We start from the raw sequence: 27,962 nt of genomic DNA, 5'->3' as shown, positions 1-27,962 counted from the left end.
TTAGTCTGCACATGGGAACCTACATCGCCTTGTCTGGAGAACTATAAAATGAAACAAACTCAGTTATCCAACTATCTCCACCACTTTTGTCACTGGTCTTCTTCGTCGTCTTTTTTTTTTTTTTTTTATGATACTGTAAAAATACAGGGGCTTTCCAGTTATTTGCATGTAGTCAGAATAGTAAAAGTAACTGATGTTTCTAAAAATACTATGAAAGAATCAACAGGCGATTTCATATACCACGAAACAGAAACATCAGTTTTTAGTGCTCCTGGTTACGTGAAGTTGGGTCACAAGGGAAAATGTCTTTCCCAGATTTTCTCTAAAAGTGGGAACAATCCAAATCCCAAATATTTGGTGATGTGGTCCACTTCCTTCATGTGCCAAGTGCCGTTCAAGGAGCTAAGGATACAGTGATAAAAATGACAGGCATAGTCCCTGCCTTCTTGGATTTTGAAGTGGAGAGAGGAGGGTTGGTAAAGAGTCAGGACAAGTAATTGTTTAATCATAGTTTTGAGTGCTACAAAAGAAAGGGATGGTGTGCAACACAACGAGAACATACCAGGTAGTCTCCGACAGTTGGGTGGGTGGCACTTTTTGAGAGAAAAGATTTTTTCAGGGAGATCAGTAAGGATTAGCAGCTGCAGTGGGGGAAACTGCCTTCCAGGCAGGGAACACGGTGTGTGCAAAGGCCCTGAGGCAGAAAGGAGCTGCAGATTAATATCTTTAATTGTTCATCTGATCCCAATGCATCTTTTCCCTGTATAGGTAATAAGGTGTGTCCTTTTGAGATGTACTTGTGGGAGAGAGATATATGTTACCATATTTTACATGAGTATACTAAATGGATTCGAACAATCACTTAATCAATATTAAACCTTTGGAAAACCCTAGAGAAAGAGGCTGTGTGATGTGGGATATAGAACTTGAGCCTGAGGTGGCTGGAGCCAATGTGATTTAGGAGCTGTTATTTCTCTGAGCATTTGTTTCTTTATGCATAAAATGTGAACAATAATCCCTATTCTGACATGTCGAGGTGGGATTAATAACATCTATTTTGAAGAACTGTGAGGATTAAATGAGATAATTATGTAAAACGCAAGTTCATTTCTATAGCACAGCTACATTCATGTGCATTCATATTCTATGGGCAAAATGCAAAGAGTGCCCCCTAGAGTTGTGCAAAGTTGTACCTTCAGTTAGGTACTTCTATTGTTTTGTTGCTCATCCAACAAAGGAAGGAGGGACAGAAAGTAAATATTAGATTTTTATTCTAACTTCATTGATGTATCTACCAGATTGCACTATCTTATCTTTAGAAAATACATTACATCATTTTAACATATGAAGTTCTAAGGACACACTGCATAATGAGAGATATAGCAAAGCAATGTCAAAACACTTAAGGGAAGGGAGAGTGACATGTATTGGCCACTAAACTATGTTGAGGAAATTATGCTACTAAATTCCTGTAAAACCCATTTTACAGATGAGGGCTAAGCGAAAGTAAATAATTTGCCTAAGATTACACAACCGTTAAGTACCAGAGCTAAGATTTAATAGAGAAAAATGTAAAAATATAAGAAAAATACAACGAGATAATAAGTTAACTCAGAGACGAACAGAAAACCAGTGGGAATCCACTCCCTTACATTAGGAGTGCAATGTCACAAATTTATCAATATCAAAAATATTGACGTCAGTGCCAAAAAAAGCACAAACAGAACGACTAGACACAGTTTCTAGCACTATGGATAACAAGCCTGCTGAGGTGAGTCGTCCAGGAGTTTGTCCAGCAGCAGACACCAGCCTGGTCTCTGAGCTGGAGATGGGGCCCAGGCTGGGATTCCCACCAGCCAGTTTCAGCCACCACCCACTCTTTCAGCTTCCTCACATCCTGAGAGTCACTGGGGAGATTCTGTGAACCAAAGGCACAGAGGCTGTTGGCAAAAGGGAAAAGGAGGTCTCCGCTGGAGAAGAGGAGGATGATGGGAATTTCCACCCCTGTCTTAGAGGCAGGCAGACTCGAGCAGAATGGATCATTATTAACAAGATAAAATTGATCTGGGGGGGAGATTTCAAAACTGTGGAAATACATGTAAAAATTAACATGCCAATAATAATGCTTTAATTGTTGGCTTTTCCTAGGATTTTGCCAATAGATCTTTTAAAACTAACAGAACTTAACCTAATACTTAAGGAACATTGTTCACAGAGCAGTTGATAAAGATGAAGACAGCTTGGATTTAAAAATACTTCTTATCTAACGTAATTTTATTGTGATAATCATTTGAGAAAATGTTTAAAAAAACAGGGTATGGTGATCAAAATATGCAGACAGCCTAAAGAATTCAGAACACTAACAAAGATAGCATATGGCTCAAACATGGAATTATAAAATTATCATGTTAGTAGGTTCATTTGTTCTCTTATTCAACCATTCAACAAATATCTGTTGAAATATCTACCACATCCAGGTACAGGGTGGAGAGCTGAGGATCCAGAGAAGAACAGGGCACCATGTTTGTGCCCAGAGCCCTCAAAATGGCCAGGGAGATGGGACTTGGGAAACCTAAACAGTAGGCACTGAGTTGAAGTTTGGGAATAGAATTATGGGATCATGGAAGGAGGAAAGGAGTGATGGTATCTCAGTGTTTAAAACTTCACTCTCACAGAAGTGGGGGGAAGGGACTTCAGATTTAGAAGTCACAGAATGTAGAATTCAGTCGTAGTGTGGGTAGAGGTCGTGAGAACGGCACTGGCTCGTTGATCTCTACACGACTGACTGTCCCCTGATGTCACTATAAGTGGCATTTTTATGATAGATGAAATTAAAACCCTATGCTATTGATATAAAATCTAAACCCCTTAGAGAATTTATTTGAGGGGGTTGGGGGTAGAAGGGGCAAGTGCATTTTATCAAATTACTTTTTGCATTTATTTATATTGATTCATGGAATCAAGTGCTAAATTGTATCTTTGTGGTTGCTTCTTTTCAGATGCCTGCATGTGCCTTAACTAAAAGGAAAACAGATGAAAAAAAGGCAATAAAAGGATGTCCTAGTAAATCTTATGTATGGCCTTCAACTGTCAGTCCTTATCTTTTTCCTTCGTTTCAGGGAACCATCTGCTTAAAGTTAAATTCAAAAGGCAAAATGTATCTGGTAAGGAAAACGGAATCTCCCATTAACTCTCCACAACATTTTGTAGGAAAAATCAAGGAGCAGGTTGGGAGGCAGGATTCAAAATTATTTTCCTAGTAATGACTATTTGCTAAGGGATTCAAAGTATTACTGGGCAAGTCATGCTTTGTAATTAACTCCTTCCTTACATATCTGCGAAAAGGGTGCATGGAGGGGAGGGAGGGCAAGAGATATTATTTAATTTTTACAAGACGGGAAAATAAAGTAAAATAGATATAAGTAATATGTCCAGAGTCGAGAGTAAAGGTCCATTCCAAGAACACTGGCCAAGAAATAAAAAGGCCCGAGCTGAGATTCATAAACTGGCCCTTTGCAAGCCTTTTATCCTTTATGAATCTGTTTTTCATTTGTAAAATAGGAAGGGACAGGGATGCTGTTACAGTGGCTGCCCCACCCAGGTTACATCACAGGGTGTCGGTGAGAATACACTGAGGAACTGCATGTGAAAAGGGCTGTGACTATTGTAATAAATTATAAAATGCCCAAGCATGGTTCTGCGCCCTCCTCAAAAAGTAAGCACTTAATAATTGTCTACTAACTTAAGGGCTTCCATTTTCTATCCTGCAGGGCTCTCAATCATGTATCAAGCTACCTCCCTGGGGCCATGTTTAAAAGCAAACAAGCAGTTCGGTGAAAACTGAAGGGTCCTTGGGGCAAAATAAATTGCCCTTTCAAATGCTGCACTTACAGACACCCCCACACACTTTGGGACAGCTGCAGTCCACCCTACGGCTCTAATCCAAACAAGTATGTGCTTCATAAGATGGCCACTGGACCCTCATGTGCTCGGTTCTCACACTTAGGAGATTAACCCTCTCTCTTCACACAGTTCAATACAGGTTCCCCAGTGGCCAGGAAGAATGAATGCATATTCCTGGGCATTGACCTTTCTCCTCGGTTGTGGGGACAGAAGACGGATCTTGGCATTGGACACTGGTCTGATGCTCTGTGCACTTACATGTAGGCACTGTGCTAGCCTGATGAGCACTTGAGCTGGCACCACACAGGTTGACACTTGGATCCATATTCTCAGGCCTCCACCATTCCTTACATGTAGACTCATATAAGATTAGAGCTGGAATTGGCCTCAGAAATGAGGTCTTACAAAGAAAGCTAGGGTCTAGGTTGGTTAGCAAGGACACATGGCTAAGTAACTGCAGAAGCAGAGCTAAAAGCAGGGTCTCCCATCCTTGCCACTGCAATGCTAAGCACACTGCAGTTCCTTAACATGGGGCTCAATGCCTTCTAAATTTTCCTTTGATACCTCCATGAGACAGAGACAGAGACACCAAGAGGCTGATTTTGGCTGAGCGAGAATCCTTTTTCTTTTTTCTTTCCTTTCCAGCAAAAAGGGATTATTTATTAGCTGTTATTTCCAGACTTCAGATTTTCCATAAGCAATCTCAAAATTTCATTCGAAGCCCTTCAATATTTTTCCAAATACCTTTTGGTGTCCTTTTACACGTTTGCTGCATTTAAAACTCAAAATTAATTTCCTGACTCCATCATTACCTTATATTTGAATGAGAAATGACTCAAGTATAGGCATCTGCTCTGTGCAGTTATCTTCAACACCAGCCTGCCTCCAGATTCTTGAAAGCTTGGTTACACGGTGAGGCGGTATGCAGACATCACCTGTGCCTCTGGGTCTGCAGCCTGATTAAGGCTGCAGCTCTTGTCACGTAGTCATGGAAGCATATTTACATGTGCAAATGATTAATAAATGCAGGTGCTTGAATTATTGTAGGTTTTTTCCAATAAAGAATGTTGGTGTGTTTACAATTCGTCACACAAATTCCACTTCTTCTTTACAGTAAGGATGCAGCTGGCAGGAATGCCTCTGCTTAGGGGTTCTATTCTTTGGTAAACAATTATGTGCTCTAGGAACAGTTTGCAAGAAGGTCTAGGAACCACACTCTTGTTCCATTGCAGCAGGCCATGGGGCATTATAAGCTCAGAGCGTAAGAGGTGGTACAGCCAAATTGGGATTGAGGAGCCAAGTTGCACTGCTAAAGTGTTCGAACCCAAACAAGGAAGCTATGCCTCCACTTGTTTAAGCACGGGTGAGAAAAGCTGGTTATGCTTCTTCCCCCACAAAGACACGGCCGATGGGAATGTTCTCTTTCACACATCGGTTGTGCATCAAAGTACTAGGACCTGAACACCAGCTAGATTGTGTGTAGATGTGCCAAAACATACAAGCAGGTGAATTTTCTCTGTGTGACCCACATTACTCTGAATGTAACATTCAGTTCATCTATTGAGGAGCTAAATATACCAGACACTGTGAGAGGTGCTGGTGGCATGTGGGCAGGGCAGTAAACAGAAAAACCCTAATGCAAAGTGATACCTCCTGGAATCAAGGAATGTGTAAATGCAGCACATTTGCAACACATGGGGCTGGTGCATTACTGCTTTAGAGGGGGACCAGAGAATGTTCCAGAAAGAGAGAAGCTTTTGGACTTGAGCTACCTATATGGGTGGCTGGAGAAGAGGTTTTCCAAGAAGAGGAAACAGAAGGTGCAAAGACCAGGAAGCAGAAGACAGCATTTCATGGTAGAAAGTACAAGAAGTCCAATATTCCTCAAAGGAAAGTGTGACATGGGAGAGAGTGATGGGAAAGAAGGCTAAACTGATAGTCAAGAGAATGGTTCCTGAAAGGCCTTGAACTCCAGGCTGGGAACTACAACCTGGTGGTCTGGAGAGGTTGGCCGGGGGGACAGGGAGCTCATAGAAGAGCTTCTTCCATCACACCAGCCTCCAACAGAGTTGTACTATGGAGATAAAGAGGGACACTTGATCTAGGGCATAGAGAAGGAGGCCATTCATTAGATGAGAAGGAGAGGGAGGGGCTGAGTGAGTCTCCAGGAGCCACCCCCCCCCCCAAGTTAGGAGTTGTATGGGCTGGGACTGGGCCAATCAGAGCAAAGGGAAATTTCCTACCCCTGAGAGTATAGCCTTGAGTCATGTTGGTTTGGATATGGATCTCCCCTCATTTTGTGAGAATTCTTCACCTCTACTGACCCCGAGTTCAATTCTCCCTCTTAGTGAATTACTTGTACTGAGCTACCTGCGTCCACTGGAATGTGAACTGCGAGACACAGAAGAGTCACGTCGGCCCCTGGGAACTCACCGTGAGCAGGTTGATCAAATCCATGTTGGGTTCTAAGTGGTGAGAGGCGTTCTGCAGGGAGGCCAGTTCACTCAGGGTCACAGAGAGCTGGTGCATTTTCACAATGTTCACTTTGTTCTCCTCTGTCCAGTCTGGGAAAATGACATGGACTGCTATCAAGTCTTTCAAGTGTACTCCAAGGATGGGGATTTTGAAGCCATCACAGTCGGCAAAGGCTTTGCGGTAATTGCAGTAATTGCCGTTGGAAGACACCAGCTCTGTCATTTCATTCCAGTTCTGGGAACAGATGGAAAAGTTGAGCTTTCAAACAGGCTTCCCTTCTGCCCATCCCCAGGCCCTGCAGTATGTGGCTAGGAAGGCCTCAGCTACTGAGAGAAGTATCAATTGCACCAAAGTTGTAGCTGGGAAATATTAGGCAGGAAATTTTAAAAGTTACAAAAATGCATTAGGTCTGCCTGTGTGAAGCAGGCAGTCTGTTTCATTCTGCTATAAAATGGAAATAGCTCGAGCCTCTGGGATGTTGGTATGTTAAATGGGCATCGTGTATATTTAAATATTTTGTGGTTCATGGAAATGTTGCAGCCCACGATTTCAAGAATATGTCATATTAAAATCCCTTGTTGCATTCAAGATATTTACTTGAAGGTTAATCTGGGACAGTATCGGTAGAGAAAGTCATACTGAAGTGTGAGGTAGCTATGGTTTTTGTCTCGGCCACCAACCAGAAGAGTGACCCTGAGTGAGTAACTTCACTTTTCTGGCCTCAGCATCCTTTTCTGTGCAAAAGGGGAGCTCACACAATTGAAAAGGACACACAGGCATTCCAAGCTGCTACATGCCTCTGTTGGATTCTTATTCTTCACACCTTTTTAAAATTTGATTTTGCTTTTTACTTGAAATTCAGTACAAAGCTAAAAGAAAACAGAACGTTCACCCAATGAGCCCCATCATACTGGGAATGAGTGGGGTGTCTGTGGTCAGAAGGCTGGACTTCTGCGGCTGGACAGGCTATTGTTGATTGCCTACCAGCAACCAGACCTTGCTAACAAACCCTGATTTTAATCAGTCTGCACTTTCCCAAAGCAGCCCACGTGCTCAAAGGAGGCTCTTTCCACCCCCAAGTTCAAGGGCACCTTCTGATTTACCATCATCAAAATCCCATCCCTCTGGTTTGTGATTGGCTCAAGCACAGTTAAGCCAATCAGTACACTGTCTTCCTTTGGGCAACTGCTATTGGTCCAGAAGAGGATATAAGACTTGAGGTAGACCAATCAGTCTGAAAAGGTCTTTAAATCCATGAGAGGAGACATTTTTCTCTATCTCCAACCTTTTGAGAAAAAGGGAGAATAATTTTCCAGTTGCAGCTGGCAGCTCAATCAGGAGGGAAGCCAGTCTAAGGAAAAATTAAAAACCCTGATATTCAGAGGAAGGCAAAGCAACTGAGCTAGAACTCTGTTCAGACCATGCCTGGAGTCTTCTCAGCCTCTAGACTTCAGGTATGTGAGCAGATACATTTCCTTATGGCTTAATCAATTTTGAGATGGGTTTTCTTTAACTTGCTGCTGAAAGTGTACTTACTGATACAGCATAGTACACTCTTACAAGGAAATCTTTTCCTTGGATGAAATGCTTCTTTTCTTCGATAAGGAAAAAACATTATTGTGGTTTGGAAATAAATATGGAAGAAACGGCAGATGTGGGAAATGATCTTTTTAAAAAATATATGCATTTTTGTTCCTGACAGCTCAGCTATAAACTCAAAGGGTTTCTGTACAGGGCCTGTGTCTTCTCTTTCCTCTGTATTTCCTTCTGTGCTGAGGACTGCTGTGAATGGCGTAGGCATTGTCTGACTTCATTTGAGGAGGATAGGGTAGGAACTAGGTGGATCTTATTTGCCTTGTAACCCCTGTATGAATCAGAGGGCCTAATACATAATGAATACTAAATATTTGTTGTCACAAGTGTGACCGTTTGAAGTGGGGTGGACCCCAAAAGATCATATCTTTAGAGCAAATCCATTCCTATGTAGGTAAGCCTGTTTGTTGTAGGTGGAACTTTTGATTAAATTACTTCAGTTAAGGGCATTTGATTAGATAGTGTGACCCAGAGTGCATCTTAACCCTCTTACTGGAGTCCTTTATAAATGGAGGAATAAAAAGCCACAGACACAGAAGACTGCAGAGACAGAGAAGAACCTGGAAGCTGAGGGGAAGCAACTTTAGCCAGAAGCTGAAAGCAGTGAGGCACAGAGAAGAGGGGAGAGATGAGCCACTGCACCATTGTGCCCTGCCATGTGCCTGATCGCCCACAGCCACAGCTCAGGGAAAAGGCTCTCCTGATGATGCCTTGATTCAGATGCTTTCACAGACTCACAACTGTGAACTTTTAAGCTAATAAATTCCCATTGTAAAAGCCAACCCATTTCTGGTATATGCTCCCAGCAGCTTCAGAAAACTAAAACAGTATGTCAAGGTATACGTGTTGGGACACTTACCACCACCTCTGAACTGTTTTACCAGGGGATATAGCTGATCTGACTATTCCCTTCCCACTTTGCCCCATGTGTAAACTGCCATTGGTCTAAGAGGAAGACTTTCCCACTCTGAGTGACTTTGTCAACTAACAAATGAAACTTTCCCTTGGAATTAAGATCAAATCCACTGTACCTTTGTAACTTCTGAAGAAAGATGAGAATGGGTCTCTTTGAGGCGTGAAATCGAACTATGACTTAGGCCTCCCACCACCGCCATTAGAGTGTTAAAATTTTTGAGCTGAAGAAGTTTCTGCAATAAAAATGTTAACATAATACTTTGTAAGGATTTTGGAATTATTCTGTGCTTTGTGAAATACGCATGTATGTATACATAATTTTAATAACAAGGATCTAGGAAAAATAACATTAATTTAAAATGAAGCACAAATGAAATCCATTACAAGAATAAATCAAGTATTTCATAGACAAATAGGTCAACTTTACTGTTTCTAAGCATTGCATTTAAAAAGAGCAATCTTCTTGCATGAGAGAAGTCTGATTTGTTAATTAGGTATCTACTGGTATTTAATCACCTGATGCCCTGATATTGTGAACCCCAAATTTCCTTAGTGATTTTTCTTGATAAAATGAGCACCTATAATCTTTTCTGAACCCCAGCCCTGATTACCAGACATACCTTTGCAACATTGATAAACTTTGTGATGACCTCTGCCCTTTGCTGGGGGGTTGGTTTGCTAAGAACCATCAGCTGGACCCACTTAGAGGTTCCATTAAATAAAGCAATAGACCTCTCCAAGGTTGGGTTATTCTCCAGGCAGCCATGGATGACGTAGCTTTGGTAATCGGTGAACTAGTAAAGGAAGCATCAGGGATTAAAATGTTGCAAAGAAGAGGTGAGACCTTATTTCATAATAAAATGATTTCTTCCTTTTCACATTTAAAATGGTATCCTACAAATTTAAATTTGGTTCATTTCACATCACCACTAGCTCTCGCCCCCACCCACCCCCAGACTTATGCTATTACATATGACAGGGTTGGTGAAGGGAAGAATGCACAGAACACAAAGCCATATTCCAAGAAGTCCCAAATTTGCTGTATCATAAAACCTACCCAGAGAATTTGCTGATATACTGAGTCCTCGGGCCACTCCAGACTTACTGATCAGTATCTATGCAGCAAGAACCTAAGAATCGCCATTTTTAACCTACTCCCAGTAATCCCAAGATCAGGCAAGTTTGAGAAACCATGTCCTACATTAACAAAGGTTAATAAATGTAATGGTTACAAGTAAGAATCATTTTGGAAAGTTTTCTCAAAAAAAAATAATAAATAGCAATGGAAGCAAAGCAGTTCCTTAGCAAAACAAATACATTTTCAGAAAGTCAGCTTGGATGCCATCAAATGCATATGAGTTCTCCATCATATACACAGGGCAGGGGATTCCTTCCCATGACTGCCTGCTGTGAATCATTAAGGTCCTCTCCAAGTGGGATTACTTAGTAAAGAATCAGTCTTTCAGAAATCCATGCTTCTAACCAGATGTTCTTATTCGCACACAGTAATATAATTCATTCCTTGGCACTTTGGAAAATAAAGGAGAGTGACTGCCCCAGTGCTTTTTGAGACCGAAAAAAAAAGCACTGTTCTGATTGTGGATCACTGGGGAAAGACTATCCTAACAAGTGGAGAGTGAGCAGGTGGCTCAGAAGAGACCGCAGTCAGGAGGAAGAAAAGGAATGTAGAGGAAGAAGGAAGCCTTACTAACATGAGTAGGAGGAAAAATTTGATTCAGAATATCTCTAACCCTGGGAAGAAAGAGACTGGTGTTAAGATTCAATTCCTTTTTCCTCAGCCTACACCCATAATTAGGCAATCATCCAAATTCCATCCTAAGTAAGTATTTCTTTCCTCAAATGAAGGACATGGCAAAACATGTCTACTTGGGAGAAGTCAATGGAGTCAATAAACTCCTTTGAAGTCAATAAACCTTGAATGGTTAAATCTCCACTGAATATTTTGAAAATCATGCCTTAATCTTATGAAAGGAGACATTGAAAATAGTGACAGAAATACAGCTCCTGAGCCATAAAATAAAGACAGGACAATATTTATCTTTGGTTAAAAGGATTGTTCCTGTGAATTAAGGGCACGTTTCCAGTGGAGCATAGTGACAGAAGATGCCAACACTTCAGAGTATGAAAATGTGGCTCTTGGGAAAGTTGGCATGGTGGCTGTTATCCTTGGAAGAATAAATGTTGAGTTTCTTACTGAGATCCTTCTAAAAGATTTATGCTCCAGAAAAGTGAGATGCTCGGCCAATTCAATGGGCTCCAGATGGTCAAACAGCAGACAGGCTTTTCCCTTCTTGGATACTTTTTTCCTCTGTGTGACTCTTCTCATCCAGTCGTAGGAAGGACTGTAAAAGAAGAGTGAGTCTGGTCAAAGTGCTGAAAGCCCATGTCACTCATGGAAGTTGTTAACCTACTGACTCTGTAACTCTTGGCCTGCTTCCAGGGGCCCGTGCAAAAGCTCACCCTGCCCTTTGTATCTGAAGAGAAAAACCACTGACGCATTTCCAATAGAACATAAACTTTGAGCTGTTTTTCCAGACATTGTGGGTTTGCACTGATCCATCCAGAATCCCCTACTTAATGTTCCTTGCATCCAGCAAGGTCTGGATGTTAAAGAAGAGGTCAGGGTTAGCCATATAAATTCAGGAGTTTATTAGCTTATAGATGATGATTTAAGGCACGTGGAAATCACCAGAAGATGTAATTCTCAGACTTCAGCATCATATGAATTCAAAACTCTGGATCCTACCACCAGAGAGTCTGATTTACTTGGGGTGAATGGAATAAACAGTATTTTAAAGAAACATCTCCCATCATTCCTGAATGACTCACTGCTGATCACTTGTGAAGTACAATTCTAGGAAAATGGAATAGATTATGATTGCCTGGGACACAGGAACAAACATTTTTGCAAGAAGGGTAACCTGATTTAGGGATCACAAAAATGATTTTTCTCTGTGAAAAGCTAGCTAATTTCTCCTAAACTTTAACCTATTTAGTACCTACCTCTTAATAACTGAGCTAACAAGATTATGGTAAAACAATGGTCAACATTTGTATGTAGTCAAATCAACCTCAGCAGCACAGGGGTACAGGGATTCTCAGACTTCGACAAGCAATTTAATCGCCTGGAGATTTTATTAAAATGAAGACTTCAAATTCAGCAGGTCTGGATTCTACACACCCAGTGACCTCCCAGGTGATGCCAACTATACTGCTCTGCAGATCACACTGAGTAGCAGGTAGTAGGAGGTGTTAACCAGATTCAGATTCAAGAGCAAAGTAATGAGCATCTATTATGTGCTAAATGCTTCCATATGCTATCTTATATATTTATTGGATGCTCACAAAAGCCTGGGAGAAAGGTACTATCCTCATTTTACAGGAAAAGAAACAAGCTTGTAGAGATGGGTCGTGTCCAGAGTGGCTCTGCTGATAGCAGCAAGGTTTCCCTCAAAGGAGCAAACCTAAATTCTGAAATGGTATGGATTGAGGTCAAATAAGGTCATCATACTCCCTCCCAAGAGCAGGGAACCCCTCATGTTTCAAAGAAGATTCCACCATTCTTACATGCTGGATATGTCGATGAGGCTGCTGTGCTTTTCATATCCTAATTGATTAGCTACTTCACGGAATTCCTCAGTCATACGAATCAAACCCAGATCCAAATTAAACTCGGCAGGAAACTTCAGAATCCAGTATCTGAAATGCATCAAATATTTTGACAGCTGAAAGATTTCAAGCTGGACCTGTATGGAAACTATTGGATTCTTTTACAGACTGCTTCAAACACTGAATCCAAGAACCTCCTCCAAATTAGGAGCCTCCTGTCCTGTCTGTCCCAGGGAGCCTCCCTCTTCCCTCCTTCAATCAAGGACCAAGGTCCACCATTTGTACTCAGAGTCTCTCTTTTGGACTCACTGGAGCCACAGATGAGAGGCCCATCCCTCAAAACGCAACAAAGTGGGAACGTGTGTGGTAAGGGGGAAGAAGAAAATGTGTTCACTCTTTCTAAGAGCAGATTTCATTCCCTAATCAAGTTAACCATGACTTGATCTCCAATTCACAAGAGAATAAATTCTACCCCCTGGAACAAGGACCAATTTCCACAAAGTCAATAAAAAGGGGAATCGGAGTTGATTCTCTTGGCAAACTAAGTCTGCTGCTTTGGGGGAAAGGGTATTTTCAGCTATACCATAACCAGAAACCAGATGCAACTAAATTTGCAAGGATATTTACCTCATGAAATAGCAGATCTTTAATCGAAATTCATTGCAGCTTGTTCCACTGGCATTTCGATACGTACATTTGTTAAAGAAAAAAATCTGTACTGTGTTACCTTGTACCTACCTGCAACTCCTTCACCAATTTAAAGAAATCCCTAATAAGACCATACTGGGGCCACTGGAAGTATAAGGCACTCAAAAGGGGGAGATGTGTGGTCTCTGATAATTTCAAAACTTGCTTTGTTATTGCTCTGGGATGTAATTTTTGATCTGGAGAGGAGGACATTTTTAAAACTAGTTTTACCTTCCTGAACACTTACCAACTGATAAGGACTAACCATAATTTAAAATATACTGCTACCTATAGATAATTAAAACTGAAGTACATTTTAATCAAAAGCATACAGGATTATAAGATGAAAAAATTTTTTGAATATAGAATTAAGGTCTTTTATAAATACACTTATTTCTTTAATATCAGCAAAGATCATTTTGAGGTATATTAATACACAGGTTTTATTGTTATTTATTCTCAAGTCTATTCATTGATACTCTTTTTTAACAAATATTTATTGAGTTCCTGCTATATGCCTGGCACTGTGGAATGCAGCAAACAAGGAAGCCAAGGGCCAGAAAATTTAAAGAAATGTAGGTTCATAGGAAGTCTTCAAATTTTATATAATCTGTATAATCACATATTAGACTATACTATGCCCAAGTATCCTGGTTTATTTGTGTTTCATACACCAGTGGGCCTACTGTGGGTAAGAACGGTGTTTGTGGGCACTTTGTTTGGACACTGTTTGGGTCCTGGGGCGCCACAGGGTCTCAGTGCATCCAATCTCCTCCATCTTGCTCTAGGCCCTCCCTTCAAAGGTGGGCCACATAGAGTTTTAAACCTTTGAGGACTAGGATCCTGCTTACTTCTGGGGACCTCTGTTCAAGGTAAATGCCCACTACCCTCTCTAATATCCCTTTGGACCCTGAGGCTGTGTATGTGTAAGGGAGTGGACCAAGAGGAGGAATGAAAAATGGAGGGGACTTGAAGTGAGCCCCTCTTGGCCCAGACAGCAGTGGCAGGCTCTGACAGCATTGGATGGACCCTCTCCCGGCCGGGTCCTGCTGCCCCATAAAGCTTCCCACCCACCAAAGGCTTTGCTAGTGTCCTCTTGACATGAGGAAGATGGAAACTGTAGGAACCAATGTGGAAATTGTATAATATGCAGTAGATTTTAGGAAACAGAACTTCCTTTTAAATGTGGACCATTTTTCCATTTTCAGTCGCTTGGTTTTCAAACACCTTTCAGGACAGCATTATCAACAAAAGTGGTGAACTCAAAGACACCTTTTATTATAGAATGTGGTTTCTATGTTTTTTACATCATAAGGAAATCTAAAATTATTATCTATCAACAAATTACAGTAAACCTGCCAGGCTGATCTTTGTATCTTGCCAGCAGGAGAAGAGGAGAAACTTGGGCGATGTTTGTGCTCTAGCCATAACCTATCATTTTGACTGGCATCACCACATGTCTATGCTCTATCTTCTAGTCCCATCATTTTGCATCCTAGAAGGAATAAATTAGGTAACTGATCAAGTTTAAATAGTCTTTCATTGTACTCAGAGCAGAGATGCTTACGACAAATTAGAAACATTCATCCTATAGCTATGTATTATTTTACTATTTATTTGTGGTCATTTTCAAGTACAGCCAAAACACCCAGATGGATAGTCAACTATCCATTCCATCATCTAGATGTTTTGTCTGGACATCTATATATATTCACAAAACAGTTGGATACCTGATTGGATTGTTTATTCATCTTAATTTACTGACTTTGGGCAGACACTCTATCTAAACACAGAACTAGATTTATCCTTGTAAAAATTACACAGCAGTTGAAAAGATATATGCAGAGAAGTTTTTCCGCCAATTCAGTAGAAGATAAATACCATCGGTGCATCAGTAGAACTATTCTTGGCAAATAACTATTGTTCAGCTCTCCCTTGTCATCTGTTAAAAAAATAATAATAAAAGAGTGAGGTGGCAATTGTGCTGCTCCTCTTTTTCTGAAACCAGTAGAGACCCAATAGTGTCACAGGTTTCTCACAGGTCTTTTACCTGCCACTTCTTGCAAGTTAAGGTGGGTCTCATACTTCCTCTGGCTTAAGGTTGCCAGGTTTGCAAATAAAAATGCAGAATGCCCAATAAAATTTGAATTTAAGGTAAGCAACAGATAATATTTAGTATAGGAATATCCCATGCTTTTATTTGTATCAAACTTATAAAAAATCAATTTGTTGATTATCTGAAATTCAAGTTTAACCGGCCATCCTACATTTACCTGGCAACCCAGTCTGTTTTAACTGTAATTGAGTACTATCGTGATCAATTCAACAAACAACTCCTATGCAACCATTTCTCCAAACGAATTACCCAAAATGCTGAGGTGGATACAAAACAACAATATAAAAAGGATACAACTGTTAGAGTCTTTAATCTAGTAGGAGATAAAAGATATGTGCAAATATAGAATATAGCAGACTGTGTTACCTACCCCCACTTGCCTAAGTGAAAAGACCAAGCAGTGGTTGCAGTACCCTCCACCACATGCCATAAGAAAGTTACCAGGGACTGTAGGAGTTGGAGGAGGTGACCCACATTCCTGACAGGGCAATTAGGAGTGGTGATTTGAAAAATTCTGCCCTGAAGCGGAATTTCAGTGGAAGGAGTATGGTTAAGGCAGCAGGTAGGACGTGCAGGAAATGTTTAAGAAACATTAACAGAAGTTTGGCTGGGTGTGGGGTATGAAGAGTGGAAAGTAAAGGGAAGGAAATGCAGAGGGCAGTGGTACTGGAGAGATAGATTGGGGGTCAATCAAAAAGATCCTGCATACCAAGGCATAAAGATTGAACTCTGTTCCACAAACAACACTTGCATCTGCATAGAAGGAAGCAATAGCATCAAGATGCACAGAAGCGATGAAAGGAGAAGATGCATACCAAACATCTCGATACAAGTGCTCAGCAGTTCATCTAATGTCGCTGCTTTCCCAAGTCCACCTGACCCCATGGTTGTTTAGCCGTTGTCAAAAAACTAGAGACATTTTCAGCATCAGGTAGACCATCTTCATAATCAAGCTGGTGATCTTAGGGCCTGGTGGTGACCTCTGTTCTTCGCTGTACTTCAAGAAAACTCTAAAGAAAAAAGGGAAGGCTCACACCCCATTTCACTTTCCTACCTGAAAGGATGATGACTCCCATTTAGTGTACCTTTAGACAAAAGAAGCATCAAAGTGACTGAGATTACATCAATGATGATGACAGCCAAATGCTGGTTAAGCTGTTCCTTAGCATTACGGTGCTTTGAAACCAGAAAGATGTCCCCTGTTAAACGCTAGTCAGTTTGCAACTGAAAAAACAAATTTTTATACTTACTTATTTTGGATTTTTTCATTTTCTTAAGTTATGAGGCATTTGAGAATATTATAAATGTTATTTGTTTTAATAGTATTACTAATAATTGTCTTTGAATCACATCTCCCAGGAGATAAGTTTTAAAGTACAAACATACTTATGAATATTCTCCTCAATGATCATATAAATGTTTGACAACTGTAAAAATTCTATTTGCCTAAGTTCTCTACTAGTAACATCAGTATTCGTAGTAAACATAGGATCACTAATTTATTGAACATTTTCATTACATACTGCATGATATTCTAGGCATCATACCCTGTGCTTTAGTTACGTTATCTAATTTGACCTTCACAACAGTGCTATGACGCTATAATTATTATTCCCAATATACAGACAAGTCATGGGCTCCACAGAGATCCAGCACATTGTCCATAGTCACACAATCACTGAAGGCCAGAACCATGACTCCCGTATAAAAGAAAGATTCTGGGCTTCCTTTCTCCTTTTTATTTCTCCTCCAGGTATGGATATATCACAAGGTGTCATAATTTTGACCCCTAATCTTCTGTGAAGAATCTCACCCCTCCACATTCTCTCAAAAAGAGAAGAGGTAGAAAGAAAATGTGGGGATGGCAGCTATCCCATTTAGCAGCACCGTTATGGTGGGAAATGTGATTGGAAGCAACCTCTAATAGCTGCTTATATTGAAAGTATCCCATTAAGGAGGCACTGCCATTTTATTTTACAGAACAGGTCCCTGATTCCAAGTCCCTACAGGGCTTGGAAAAGTGGCATGTCATGGAATAAGACTTGCGTAATGTGGTAGGTAAATAGGGCTCTCAGGATTCAGCTCATGAACTGTTTAAGTCAATGTTCATTTTACTCTCAAACTTTATTTGTTCAACTGGCAATCACAGAGCACCTGATACATGCCAGGCACTGAGCTAGGCATTGAGGCTGCAAGATGAATAAGCTGTTGTCCCACCCCTGCTTTCAGGGGGCTCACAGCCAATTTCAGAAGGCAAAAACATGAGTGAGTAGGAAAATTCTAATGTCCATACGTAAGCTTGCAGCGGTTCAAAGGGATCACTAACAAGCGGCATTTGGGTGAGTCTGTTCACTGGGCAGATAACTTTTGAGGGAAAATGTGGACATTTTTGTCCTGAAAGTACTGCTCTTAGAACAGAAAGACCACAGATATTTCAAAAATAACAGAAACACTGACCGATACTCTCCCACTACCGCTGTTCAAATATTTTGGAAAGGGGAATATTAAATTCATCCGGGACCAATTCTTTTAAATCTCTTAACAAAGTTACCTTATCAGGAAGGCCTTTCCTGGCCGCCCTATTTAAAACACCACTGCCTCCCTCCCACTTGACGTGCTCTATCTCCCTTCCTGGATTTATTTTTCTCCATAGCACTTATCACCATCTGCCATACTATATATTTTACTTGTTTGTTTTTAAATCTCTCTGACTCTTAAATGGAAGCTTCATGAACATAGGAATTTTTCTGCATTTGTTCTCTGATGTATACCCAACGCCCAAGATTGTGCCCCTCACATGAAAGATACTAAAAAAAAACATTTGTTAAATGAATGAATGAGTGGATGGATAGATGAAGAAATGAATGATATAAAAATTGTCAAAACTCCGTCTTTAAGTATGTAATTGTTTGTGTATGTATGTGCTGTAATTTTTAAAAGGTTATATTTTAAAGTTTGTTTTACTAATTTACAGCAGTTTTTAGAGAACATCGCTAAATTCCTACCTGGTTTCTAGACATAATGTAATCTGTCTAGATTCGTAATAAGAACTTGTACCTCCAGGACATTTTGAAGCAGCATTTCTTTGATTTCTCTAATGTAAGAACTGTGAATTCCATTAAAAGTCAAGACTGGACAATTCACCAAGTTTCATTATCTTCACGTATGTAAAGACTTTTTTCATCTTATTCTAATATGTCCACTGAATAGTAGTCTAGAACGAATAGCCTAGATTAACTAAATGGGTTTCTCAGCTTAAAACCAAGATTATTCAGTTGAGCTGTTTGGGGATGGAGTGGCCCTCCCCACAAGAGTTTGGAGATAACCTGGTACCAAAGTCCTCTCACGAAGTCTGGAGTTCTCTTTGGGATCTGTAAAGAAGCTGGCACAGGATGAGGCAGGTGACCCGAGCTCTTGGGTTACAATCTGTTTCTACAATCAATAGATGTGTCTGTGTTCCCACTTAGTATACTGTCACCTGAGATCTCATTTCATATGTGTAGACATTATTGTGTCTACAAATACTTTTTCAAAAGCAGTTTCTTTTTTTGTTAAAGCAGTATACAGTCATTATTAAAAATAGGACAATAAGAAAAAAAGGAAGGAAATAAAAATTAGCATGATCTCATCATCCAAAAACAACTCTTGTTAATATCATGGCATGTTTCTTTTAGTTTTGCTACACATATTTATTTTTAGGGGAGTTTCTTACATAATCTATGATAGCTTAAAAAAATACTTACCTATTTTTTCACGCAGATAGATTTCCAGGACTGTAAGAAATTCAAGGGCAGTTATCATCACTGGGAAAGGCATAGAGGAAGCAGTCTGTAGAACTGGTTTGTCCAACTTGAATAATAAGTATTTCAGAGAACCTGATAAAAGAGTGTAAAGAAACCCCCAAACAGAGGTAAATAATGGAAACCCAAAAGAATCCACACTGTGTTAAGACATTTCCAAAAACTTTGAGTTTTTTTGTCGAAACTTCACCCACGAAATCAATTAAAAAGGAAAAAATTCAAAATGTTTCTTGGTGACATATTTTTAAAACTATTTGTAAAAATTCAACTTATTAAAAACCCATAAATGTGGTAAAACCAAATTTTATACATGCAGTGTAAAATACTACTCTGGTCCAAATATGCTCATATCAAAACAAGTGGATTACTCATTAAGAATTTCTAAACACTGACTTTGGAGTGTTAGTAAATCTCTAAAACAGTATGTTATGGGAATCATCAAATTCTGACTCAACATCACTCCTGACCAACTCAAAAGGACCGTCAAGTTCTCTAGGTTGTTTAGTCTCCAAATGGCTTAGAACTTGCATGTTGGTAGGTACTCTTTGGCTGAGATGAAAATTCTTGTTCTTTAGCATAAACACTTTTTTCCACATCTGAAAAGGACACAATAAGCCCAATTTCCCCCAGTGCTTGAATTATTCCAGGGGCACAGGGTTCTGTTAGGTGCAATGACCACAGGCCATGATATGTTCACGTAGCAAAAAGACTGTCGTTAACACGACTCTTGAAGCCTCTATCTTCAAAAAAGTCCTTGTAAGATTACCTGGGATGATGAGTCCTTGTAAGATTACCTGTGCTCCTAATTTCAGAAATTGTGAAAGAGAGCTAATTCCATGTAACCTACCATTAACAGATATAATTTAACACCCAGGCTCCTGATGCAGGAATTTTAAGTTCAACATTTAAGATTTTAACTTTGGTAAGCAAATGGGGAAAGTTTTACTTACCTCTGAAGAAAATACCATGAATGCCATTTACTTTACTAGATTATTTAAGGGATAGTGGGGTATCCACCATCACAGGTTCCTGAATACTCAGAGAGGGCAGTTCCAACACTTAAAGGCTTTTAAGTGGAGAACTTAAGTTTAAGAAGAAGACTGATTTGTGGAAATGACAAGAAGACAGATATTAGTTTGGAGAAGGGAAAAGGAAATAGAAGGAAAAATATTGTGACAACTTGCATCTGAGAGTGGTCCAGGTAGCTACATCAGCAATGGATTTCCATTCTTGAAAGTTCACAAGCCAAAGCTAGGTAATAACTGTCAGGGATGTTATAGACTAAATTTCCAGGTGGTGTCTAGGAAGTATGACAAAATGACAGTGAAAGCTCCTCCTGGCTTTAGAATTGTAGGATTTATAAAGAGAAATGCTATATCTAGCAAGTAACCACTGGTTTTGAAATGATGTCCATATTAGACCAAATATGGTCTTTCCTGTAGTATTATTTCTATTGGGATAAAAAGCAAACAAATCAGCAAAAACTCTCGCAAACTCTTCCCTCCTAATGGTAGATATTGTCATTTTATATAATGACCAGATATATATCTTTATATTCAGATGACCTTCAGATAGAAGCAAGGAGGTTTATCTCAATGCCTGAATCCTTGGTGAAAACAAGTGGTAACTGTTACAAACCATTAAGACTCAAGGATTAATGATCACAGTGTCATAGCACTCTGTTCTGGCAATATGCAAGCCACAGATGGGAGATAAGAAAGTGCTGAGATGGGAAGTGGACTTGGCCTAGTGGTTAAGGCATCCGTCTACCACATGGGAGGTCCACAGTTCAAACCCCGGGCCTCCTTGACCTGTGTGAAGCTGGCCCACGTGCAGTGCTGATGCACAAGGAGTGCTGTGCCACGCAGGGGTATCCCCCACATAGGTGAGCCCCATGTGCAAGGAGTGCGCCCCGTAAGGAGAGCCACCCAGTGCGAAAGGAAGTTCAGCCTGCCCAGGAATGTTGCTGCACACACGGAGAGCTAACACAACAAGATGACGCAACAAAAAAGAAACACAGATTCCCATGCCGCTGACAACAACAGAAGCAGACAAAGAAGATGCAGCAAATAGACACAGAGAACAGACAACTGGGGGGCGGGGATGGGAGAGAAATTTTTTTTAAAAAGTGCTGAGAAGCCACAGGATAATCGAGATTATGGATGTTGGTAAGAAAAATGATAATAAAACCCTGAATGATAATTAATGTATTTGACAAATATTTGCTAAGGATCTTTTAGGTGTGAAACATTAAGTGAGCAACTGGTATGTAAGGGTTAGGAGTCAGGAGAAGAGGGAAGGGTACATTGGTGAGCAAGACAGACACAATTCTTGCTCTCATGCTCTAGCAAAGAATTAAACAAGTAATTATAACAAAGTACCCCATGGAGAACCTGGTGGTTGGGGTGGGGCACTAATCGAGTCTAGGGGTGAAAGGAGTTCTATCTAAGTTGAACCTAAAGGATGGGGTGGAAATAGCTAGGCAGATGGTAGGTAGAGAGTTCCCCACAGGGAGAACAGCATGTGCAAAGACTCAGAGATAAGGGAGAGGATGGTGACTAAGAGAAATGGAAAGACATTTAAGTGACTGAGTGTGGAATGTGGCAAGAGATGAGACTAAAACTTCAGTAGGAGTAGCTTATATAAACTGTATTGAGTATGGACTTTCTCTGAAGGGCAATGGGAATCCACTGTTTTAAAAGTTTTAAGCACTAGAGCATGACTATATCTGTATTTTTTAAAGATCCCTACGGGTTCAATATTGAGAAGAGATTAGTAAAGACCCACACTGAGGATGGGGAAACCTGTTAGGAGCCAATTGCAAACCATCCAGGCATGAAACGATGGTTATCTAAACCAGAGAATGGCCATGGGAGTTAAGTGATTGGTTACAGAATATATTTTGAAGATAGATACCACATGATTTACTGATGGGTTGGCCCTGGGGAATGAGCAGGAAGAAAGAATCAAGAATATTCCCAAATTTCTAGCTAGCCATTTGGATGGATGATGGTGCTATTACCCTGAGATTCAGAAATTAAAGAGAGGGAAGGAGTAGAAGTTCACGGCAGGTAAAGGATGAGTTCATTTTTTTGGACAATTGAGTTAGAGATACCTGAGACATCTAGGGGGAAATATTGAGTTGACTTCTGGATACCCTTTACTGAGCTCTGACTTGAGACCTCAGCATGATTAAGTGCTTATGGAAAAGAATTGGTGGAAAGAAAAACTGGAGGGACAGGAGAGAGGGAAGTTAGTCCTCAGAACAAAGTCCCTAGAAGGATAAGAGTGATGGATCCAGGCACAGGTGAAGGGTTTGACCCTGGATAAAGTGGAGGGTCACCTCTTTCATTGTAACAGCAGGAAGGAAAAAGAACACAGGGCATATACATAGGGTAGATTTCTAGTTTGGGTAGCAGGAAGTTGAGGACGTGCGGTGACTTCCATTTACTCTAATCAGAAGGAGGCAAGATTATCAGCTAGAAGGCATGTTGGGAGCAGGTCTGAGGTTTATGGAGTGAAGAAAACTTGCAAGAGACATCATGGAGAACAGAAGAAGGAAACCAGGGGTATTGGGATTATTTCCTTTAGGAGTACTGAGCTGACCTTTCTCTTCCTGCTGGAGTTTGTTTTGAGAGGAAGTTCAAACAGTGAGTGTTCCTTTTTCTTGAGGCTATTGCACTAACCACTCATGTTATATTTCTGAAATTATTTCAAGTAACTTTTCTGGAACAACTGATAAGCCACATTTCTTCTGTATTGAAGGAGAAGTTCTGAGTTTCTGCGATTATGGTCTAGTCATTCTTCCATAAATGTGAACCCCAGAACTAAAGCATGGCTGGCACGTACCAAGTGTTGTCATCACTATGGCATGGAACCTCACTCCCATTTCACCTAAATTTGCTTGATATTGTGAAGAGGAAGTAAGACACTAGTGGGGGGAAAAAAAAGGTCATAAATCTAACATCTTATTACTGTTTTTTCTCAGTTTACTTTTATATTTGTTATTCTTTGCTTTTTATGCATTGGTCTTGGTCTTAATTTTCATTTTCCTTCTGATTTCCTTCAACTTCAGCCCTCAGTTCTTTGAATTTATTTCTCTTTCTACATTATTTTCCTTCAGTCATTTGCTCCTCCATGCATGTTCCACCAAAGTCTCATTGCTGTTACTGTCAAAATTGTTCTCAGCACAAACCCACTGGGATAGTATGGACTTAGGAAAGGAGCCCGGCGTGTACAGTAAAGTTAAAACAGAGCAAATGGGTCATAATTTAAAATAATGTGAATAAAATACCCCATGTTTATGGATAGTGGAGCAATATCCCTAAAGGTCAAATTATTTAACAATGTTAATAGAAAGTAGCCATGGATAATACTGTATTTTTCATCTCTAAAACTAATTTTCCCCTATTGCCTTGGATGGATTTATTCAACATGGTAATGGGGTTTTCCTAGACTTTTAAAATGTTTTTTCTTGCTATTTGTTTTTCTCTGTGAAGAGCTTTTACTAAATTAATATGACATTACTAATCAAAGATGTCCTAGATTTTAGGAAATGGGGCAATAATAAGAGCACCCACAAGCACCACTTGTTGATGGCATGTACGATGATAGACATAATGTTGGGAAGATGACTTGCATTTTGTTTAAACTTTAAAATACCCTGAAAGCTAAGTATTATCCCAAATCCTTGGATAAGGAAACAGATGCACAGGCAAGTTAAATTAGCAACAATATCTTGTTGCTAGTTTAATTGCAAAACAAGATCTCTCCTACTTCAAAAATGTGTATTTTTCCACTATCCATACAAATTTTAGCTGTTTTAAGACTTGCCTTTTGGATCAATTTCTAGACACTGTTTAGAACAAATGTTTACTATTCCCTGTGCTTAGTTTCTAAACATTGTATCACTGGATCCATTGTCTGAAAATGCATAATCATTATTACTACAGCAAGCTTGGCAATTCAGGGAATCACTGGTACCAAGAGCTGAAGGGAAGTCAATAACAAGCTCAGAGCTCATCTTACAATGCCTCATTGCATTTTTGTTAACAGTTGAGTAACAAAGTCTAGCTGTATTATCTATTCTTTCTTGGTTATTCGTCCTTATTTAATATTGACAACTAAACACATATACAGCTACCCGACATGAGTTAAATGAAAAATGAGAGTCTTGAAGAAGCTCTAGTAATAAATATCATGAAATTCCAAATTCTGACCAATGAGAGATTCTCCCAGCACTTGGCTGGAGCAGAGCATGGAAGAGAAGCCATATGTACACATTCCAGACACGTACGATCAGGTGGTTTCCAGATGGACACATTCAACCACCTTGAAGGTTTATGGCCTGCGAGGGCAACATTCAAACTGTAAATAGTTTACCAAAATAAGATCCAGAACTAGCTGTTTAACTCCAGAGTTACATTTTTAAGCTTTAGGAAAACAGTGTTTTGTTTTTGTTTGTGTGTGTATGTGTGTGTGTTTAAAGACCATGTTTTTCTATCCTGAAGATGCCAACATTATTTTCATAAGAATTCTGTCTGACCACCACACCATGGAGCCTAGAGTGATTACAACTGAAAATGGGAGGATTGCATCCAGCATCCAGGTGGAATCTGAGCCTCCTCTTGACATAAAGGTGCAATGGACACAACCAATCCAGTGTCCACATAGAAGAGGTGGCATTGGATTGGGAAAAGTGGACATAATGGACAAAGGGTATGGGGAAAGGCAGGAAGAGATGAGAGGTGGAGGCGTCTTCGGGACATGGAGCTGCCCTGGATGGTGCTTCAGAGGTAATCACCGGACATTGTAAATCCTCACAGGGCCTACATGATGGAATAGAGGAGAGTATGGGCCATGATGTGAACCAATGTATATGAGGTGCAGAGGTGCCCAAAGATGTACTTACCAAATCCAATGGATGTGTCATGATGATGGGAACGAGTGTTGTTGGGGGGGGGGGAGAGGGGGGGTGGGGGGGTGGGGTTGAATGGGACCTCACATATATATTTTTAATGTAATATTATTACAAAGTCAATAAAAAATAAAAAAATTAAAAAAAAAAAAAAAAAAAAAGAATTCTGTCTGTGGCCCAGATGCTCTGGAATGACCTGATCCTAAATCTCCTGAAATAAGATCACATTTCCTTTCCCCTTTGTTCCATTTACTTCAGAATGAGTTTCATAATAGGAATAGGAATAAGATGAAGACAAAGAAGAGACTTTCTAAGTGTTCTCCATGTGACTCACTGTGCTAAGCTCTTTATCCAATGAGAGCCGGTGCCTGGGCCCCTCCGCACCCCTCCGGCACGAGCACAAGCGTGCTCTATGAACAAGAATACATTTTCAGTGACTGGGTTGGCTGAGCAGAACTCTTAGGAGGTCTCCCATTGGGCCAGATGACAACCCCAGAGGATAGAATTTACCCAGAAGCAGACCCAAAGGAATGAAGACATTATACAGAAAGCCTCTAAAAAGCAAGCAAATATGAATAGAAGACAGAGGTGGGAGTATAAAATCTCTCTCTAACCTACCAAAGAAGGCCAACTCTCTCTCCAGGCCATGGGTGGAAGCTGCCAGTCTCTGAAAACACTGGGAAAGGATTTGAAAATCTGAGTTCTCAGCTGCTACATAGGAATACAGAAAGAAGCACTAGCATAATGATAATGAAAGATTGCTTTCAAAAATATCTCCATGTCCTCAAAGAAAGGTATTTGGTGGCTGAGCAAAAGAGCCAATGTTTATTGCATGTCTATTAACTCTAAGTATTATGCTATGGGCTGGAGCTGTAAAGTGCCCGTTACCAAGGGCCCACAACCCACTGGGGGATACAGATTATAAACTGATTATTGTTAGACAATGAGCCTGTTAAATTCAGTGACAGAGACACATGTCCAGGGCATTACAGGAGCATAGAATTGGGACTGAATTCAATCTAAAGACATCTAGGAAGTTTTCCTGAAAGAGGAGACACATGAGAGAATTGAGTTTTGAGTCACAAAACCAAAACAGAAAATACAGGCATATTCAGTGTCCTGATTTGAGTCTTTTGTGGACCCCAGAAAATCCTATTCTTAAAGAGAACCCATTCCTGTGCCTGTAAACATATTTGATGTGGGACCTTTTGGTCAGATTCAGAAAAGGAACTTTTTGATTTGGTCACTTTTGATTAGATCACTTCAGCTAAGGGCCTTTGATTAGACTGTGGGTGGGTATTAATCCTTTTACTGGAATGTTATATAAACCTAACACAGAGAAAGAGAGCTGCCATTTTACCCTGCCACAGGAGAGAGGACTCCAGAATCGCCTACAGCTGCAGAAAGACAGAGAAACCCCAAGAGGCTGAGAGGGCAGCCCAGAGCCGAAGCAATGGGGCCTCCAAGAGGCAGGGTCCGTGGAGCAGCTTGAAGCTGAAAGAGACTGAGGCAGAGGAGAAGGGAGAGATGAGCAGGCTGCCATGATGCCCTGCCATGTGCTCGATGACCCACAGCTGGGCTCCGAGAGAAAGCAGCTTTAGATGATGCTGCCATGTGCCTGCTCGCCCTCAGCTACAATTCAGTGAGACAGCATCTCTGATGATGCCTTGATTTGGACATTTTTGCAGCCTCCATACTGCAAGCTTTTGCCCTAATACATTCTTATTATAAAAGCCAACCCCTTTCTAGTATATTGCATTGGCAGGCTTTAGCAAACTAAATGCCAGACAGTGAGTGGTTGGACATATTTTAGCACAAAGCCAGACTGGGCATATAGCTTAGATTTTATGAGCAGCCCACTATCAAGAACATATCATCACACAAAAAAGGAATAAGAACATCTTTAAGACAATATTTAGAACAAGGGCAAATTCTAGCTGATAACACAGAAAAAGGATTGGATTAAAGGCATACTGTCTTGGATTTTAAAATAAGGCTCAAATAAGTGAAAGTCCTACGAACAGCATCAGAGCTGCACAATGCTGCTTCTTAAAAATCATTATTGGGAAGCGGAATGTGGCTCAAGTGATAAGACCTCTGCCTACCATAAGGAAAGACCTGGGTCTGATCCCGGGACCTCCTGGTAAAAAAAAAAAGAAGAGGAAATGTGCCCGCATGGCGAGCTAGTGCCTGCATGGTGAGCCAGTGCCCACGTGGGTGCACGTGTGGTGAGCCAGAGCTCATGCAGTGAGCCACGTGCCTGCACGAGTGCCCGCGTGGTGAGCCAAGTACATGCACAGCAAGCCAAGTACCCACACTATGAGCCAGTGCCCGTCCATGCAAGGGAGACACGCTACAAGATGATGACACAACAAAAGAGACAAAGGAGAGAGTCAAGATGAAGCTCAGCAGAGACTAGGAACTGAGGTGGTATAATTGACAGGGAACCTCTCTCCACATCAGAGGTCCCCAGGATTGAATCCCTCTGAATCCTAGAGGAGAAAGAGAAGAGAAGACAGAAAAGAGAAATAGATACCGAAGATCACACAGCAAATGGACACAGACAGCAAAAACAGCAGGGTGTGGGAGGGGAAAGGAAATCAATCAATCAATCTTTATAAAAAATCATTGTTCATTTTACTATTCAAATTTCATTATTGATAGTGATAAGCTTCAGCAACTAAATTTCCTACATTGTTCTGATGCTAACTTTGTTTATATAGATATAGACCCCATGAAGATGTAGTATTTAATTTCTCTTTTTTAAAGTTAAACTGTACTATGTCATCACCTACATGAAAACATTTTTGCCATTTAGAAACCAGTATGTAAGCTGGCACTCAACCAACGAGCCACATCAGCTTCCCTGAGTTGGCCCTATCATTTGATTTGCTTGTTGCTTGTTTTCAAATTTTGTTTTTTGGTT

General features: G+C 40.4%; 1 protein-coding gene across 15 annotated transcripts in view; it reads right to left on the bottom strand.

Moving 5' to 3' along the window:
- The window catches only part of RASGRP3 (RAS guanyl releasing protein 3), a 107,821-nt gene that overhangs the window by 32,727 nt on the left and 47,132 nt on the right, over window positions 1-27,962 (bottom strand). For 10 of the 15 annotated variants that reach the window (XM_071208760.1, XM_012523071.4, XM_071208764.1 and 7 more), the window contains 9 exons: window positions 19,063-19,194; window positions 16,135-16,329; window positions 15,043-15,145; window positions 13,144-13,206; window positions 12,475-12,606; window positions 11,102-11,249; window positions 9,507-9,680; window positions 9,003-9,119; window positions 6,337-6,612 (listed from right to left, as the gene is read on the bottom strand). In XM_071208760.1, coding sequence (XP_071064861.1) covers window positions 6,337-6,612; window positions 9,003-9,119; window positions 9,507-9,680; window positions 11,102-11,249; window positions 12,475-12,606; window positions 13,144-13,206; window positions 15,043-15,145; window positions 16,135-16,204 — 1,083 coding nt within the window. In that variant the 5' untranslated portion in view covers window positions 16,205-16,329; window positions 19,063-19,194. The remainder of the gene's footprint in view (window positions 1-6,336; window positions 6,613-9,002; window positions 9,120-9,506; window positions 9,681-11,101; window positions 11,250-12,474; window positions 12,607-13,143; window positions 13,207-15,042; window positions 15,146-16,134; window positions 16,330-19,062; window positions 19,195-27,962) is intronic. The other 5 variants (XM_004452827.4, XM_058278387.1, XM_004452826.4 and 2 more) reach the window with 1 other exon arrangement.

The sequence above is a fragment of the Dasypus novemcinctus genome, chromosome 17, assembly GCF_030445035.2.
Source record: "Dasypus novemcinctus isolate mDasNov1 chromosome 17, mDasNov1.1.hap2, whole genome shotgun sequence".
In the NCBI taxonomy this organism is placed as follows: domain Eukaryota; kingdom Metazoa; phylum Chordata; class Mammalia; order Cingulata; family Dasypodidae; genus Dasypus; species Dasypus novemcinctus.
Note: the sequence above shows the minus strand (reverse complement) of the source record. Positions and strands in the feature narration are given on the sequence as shown.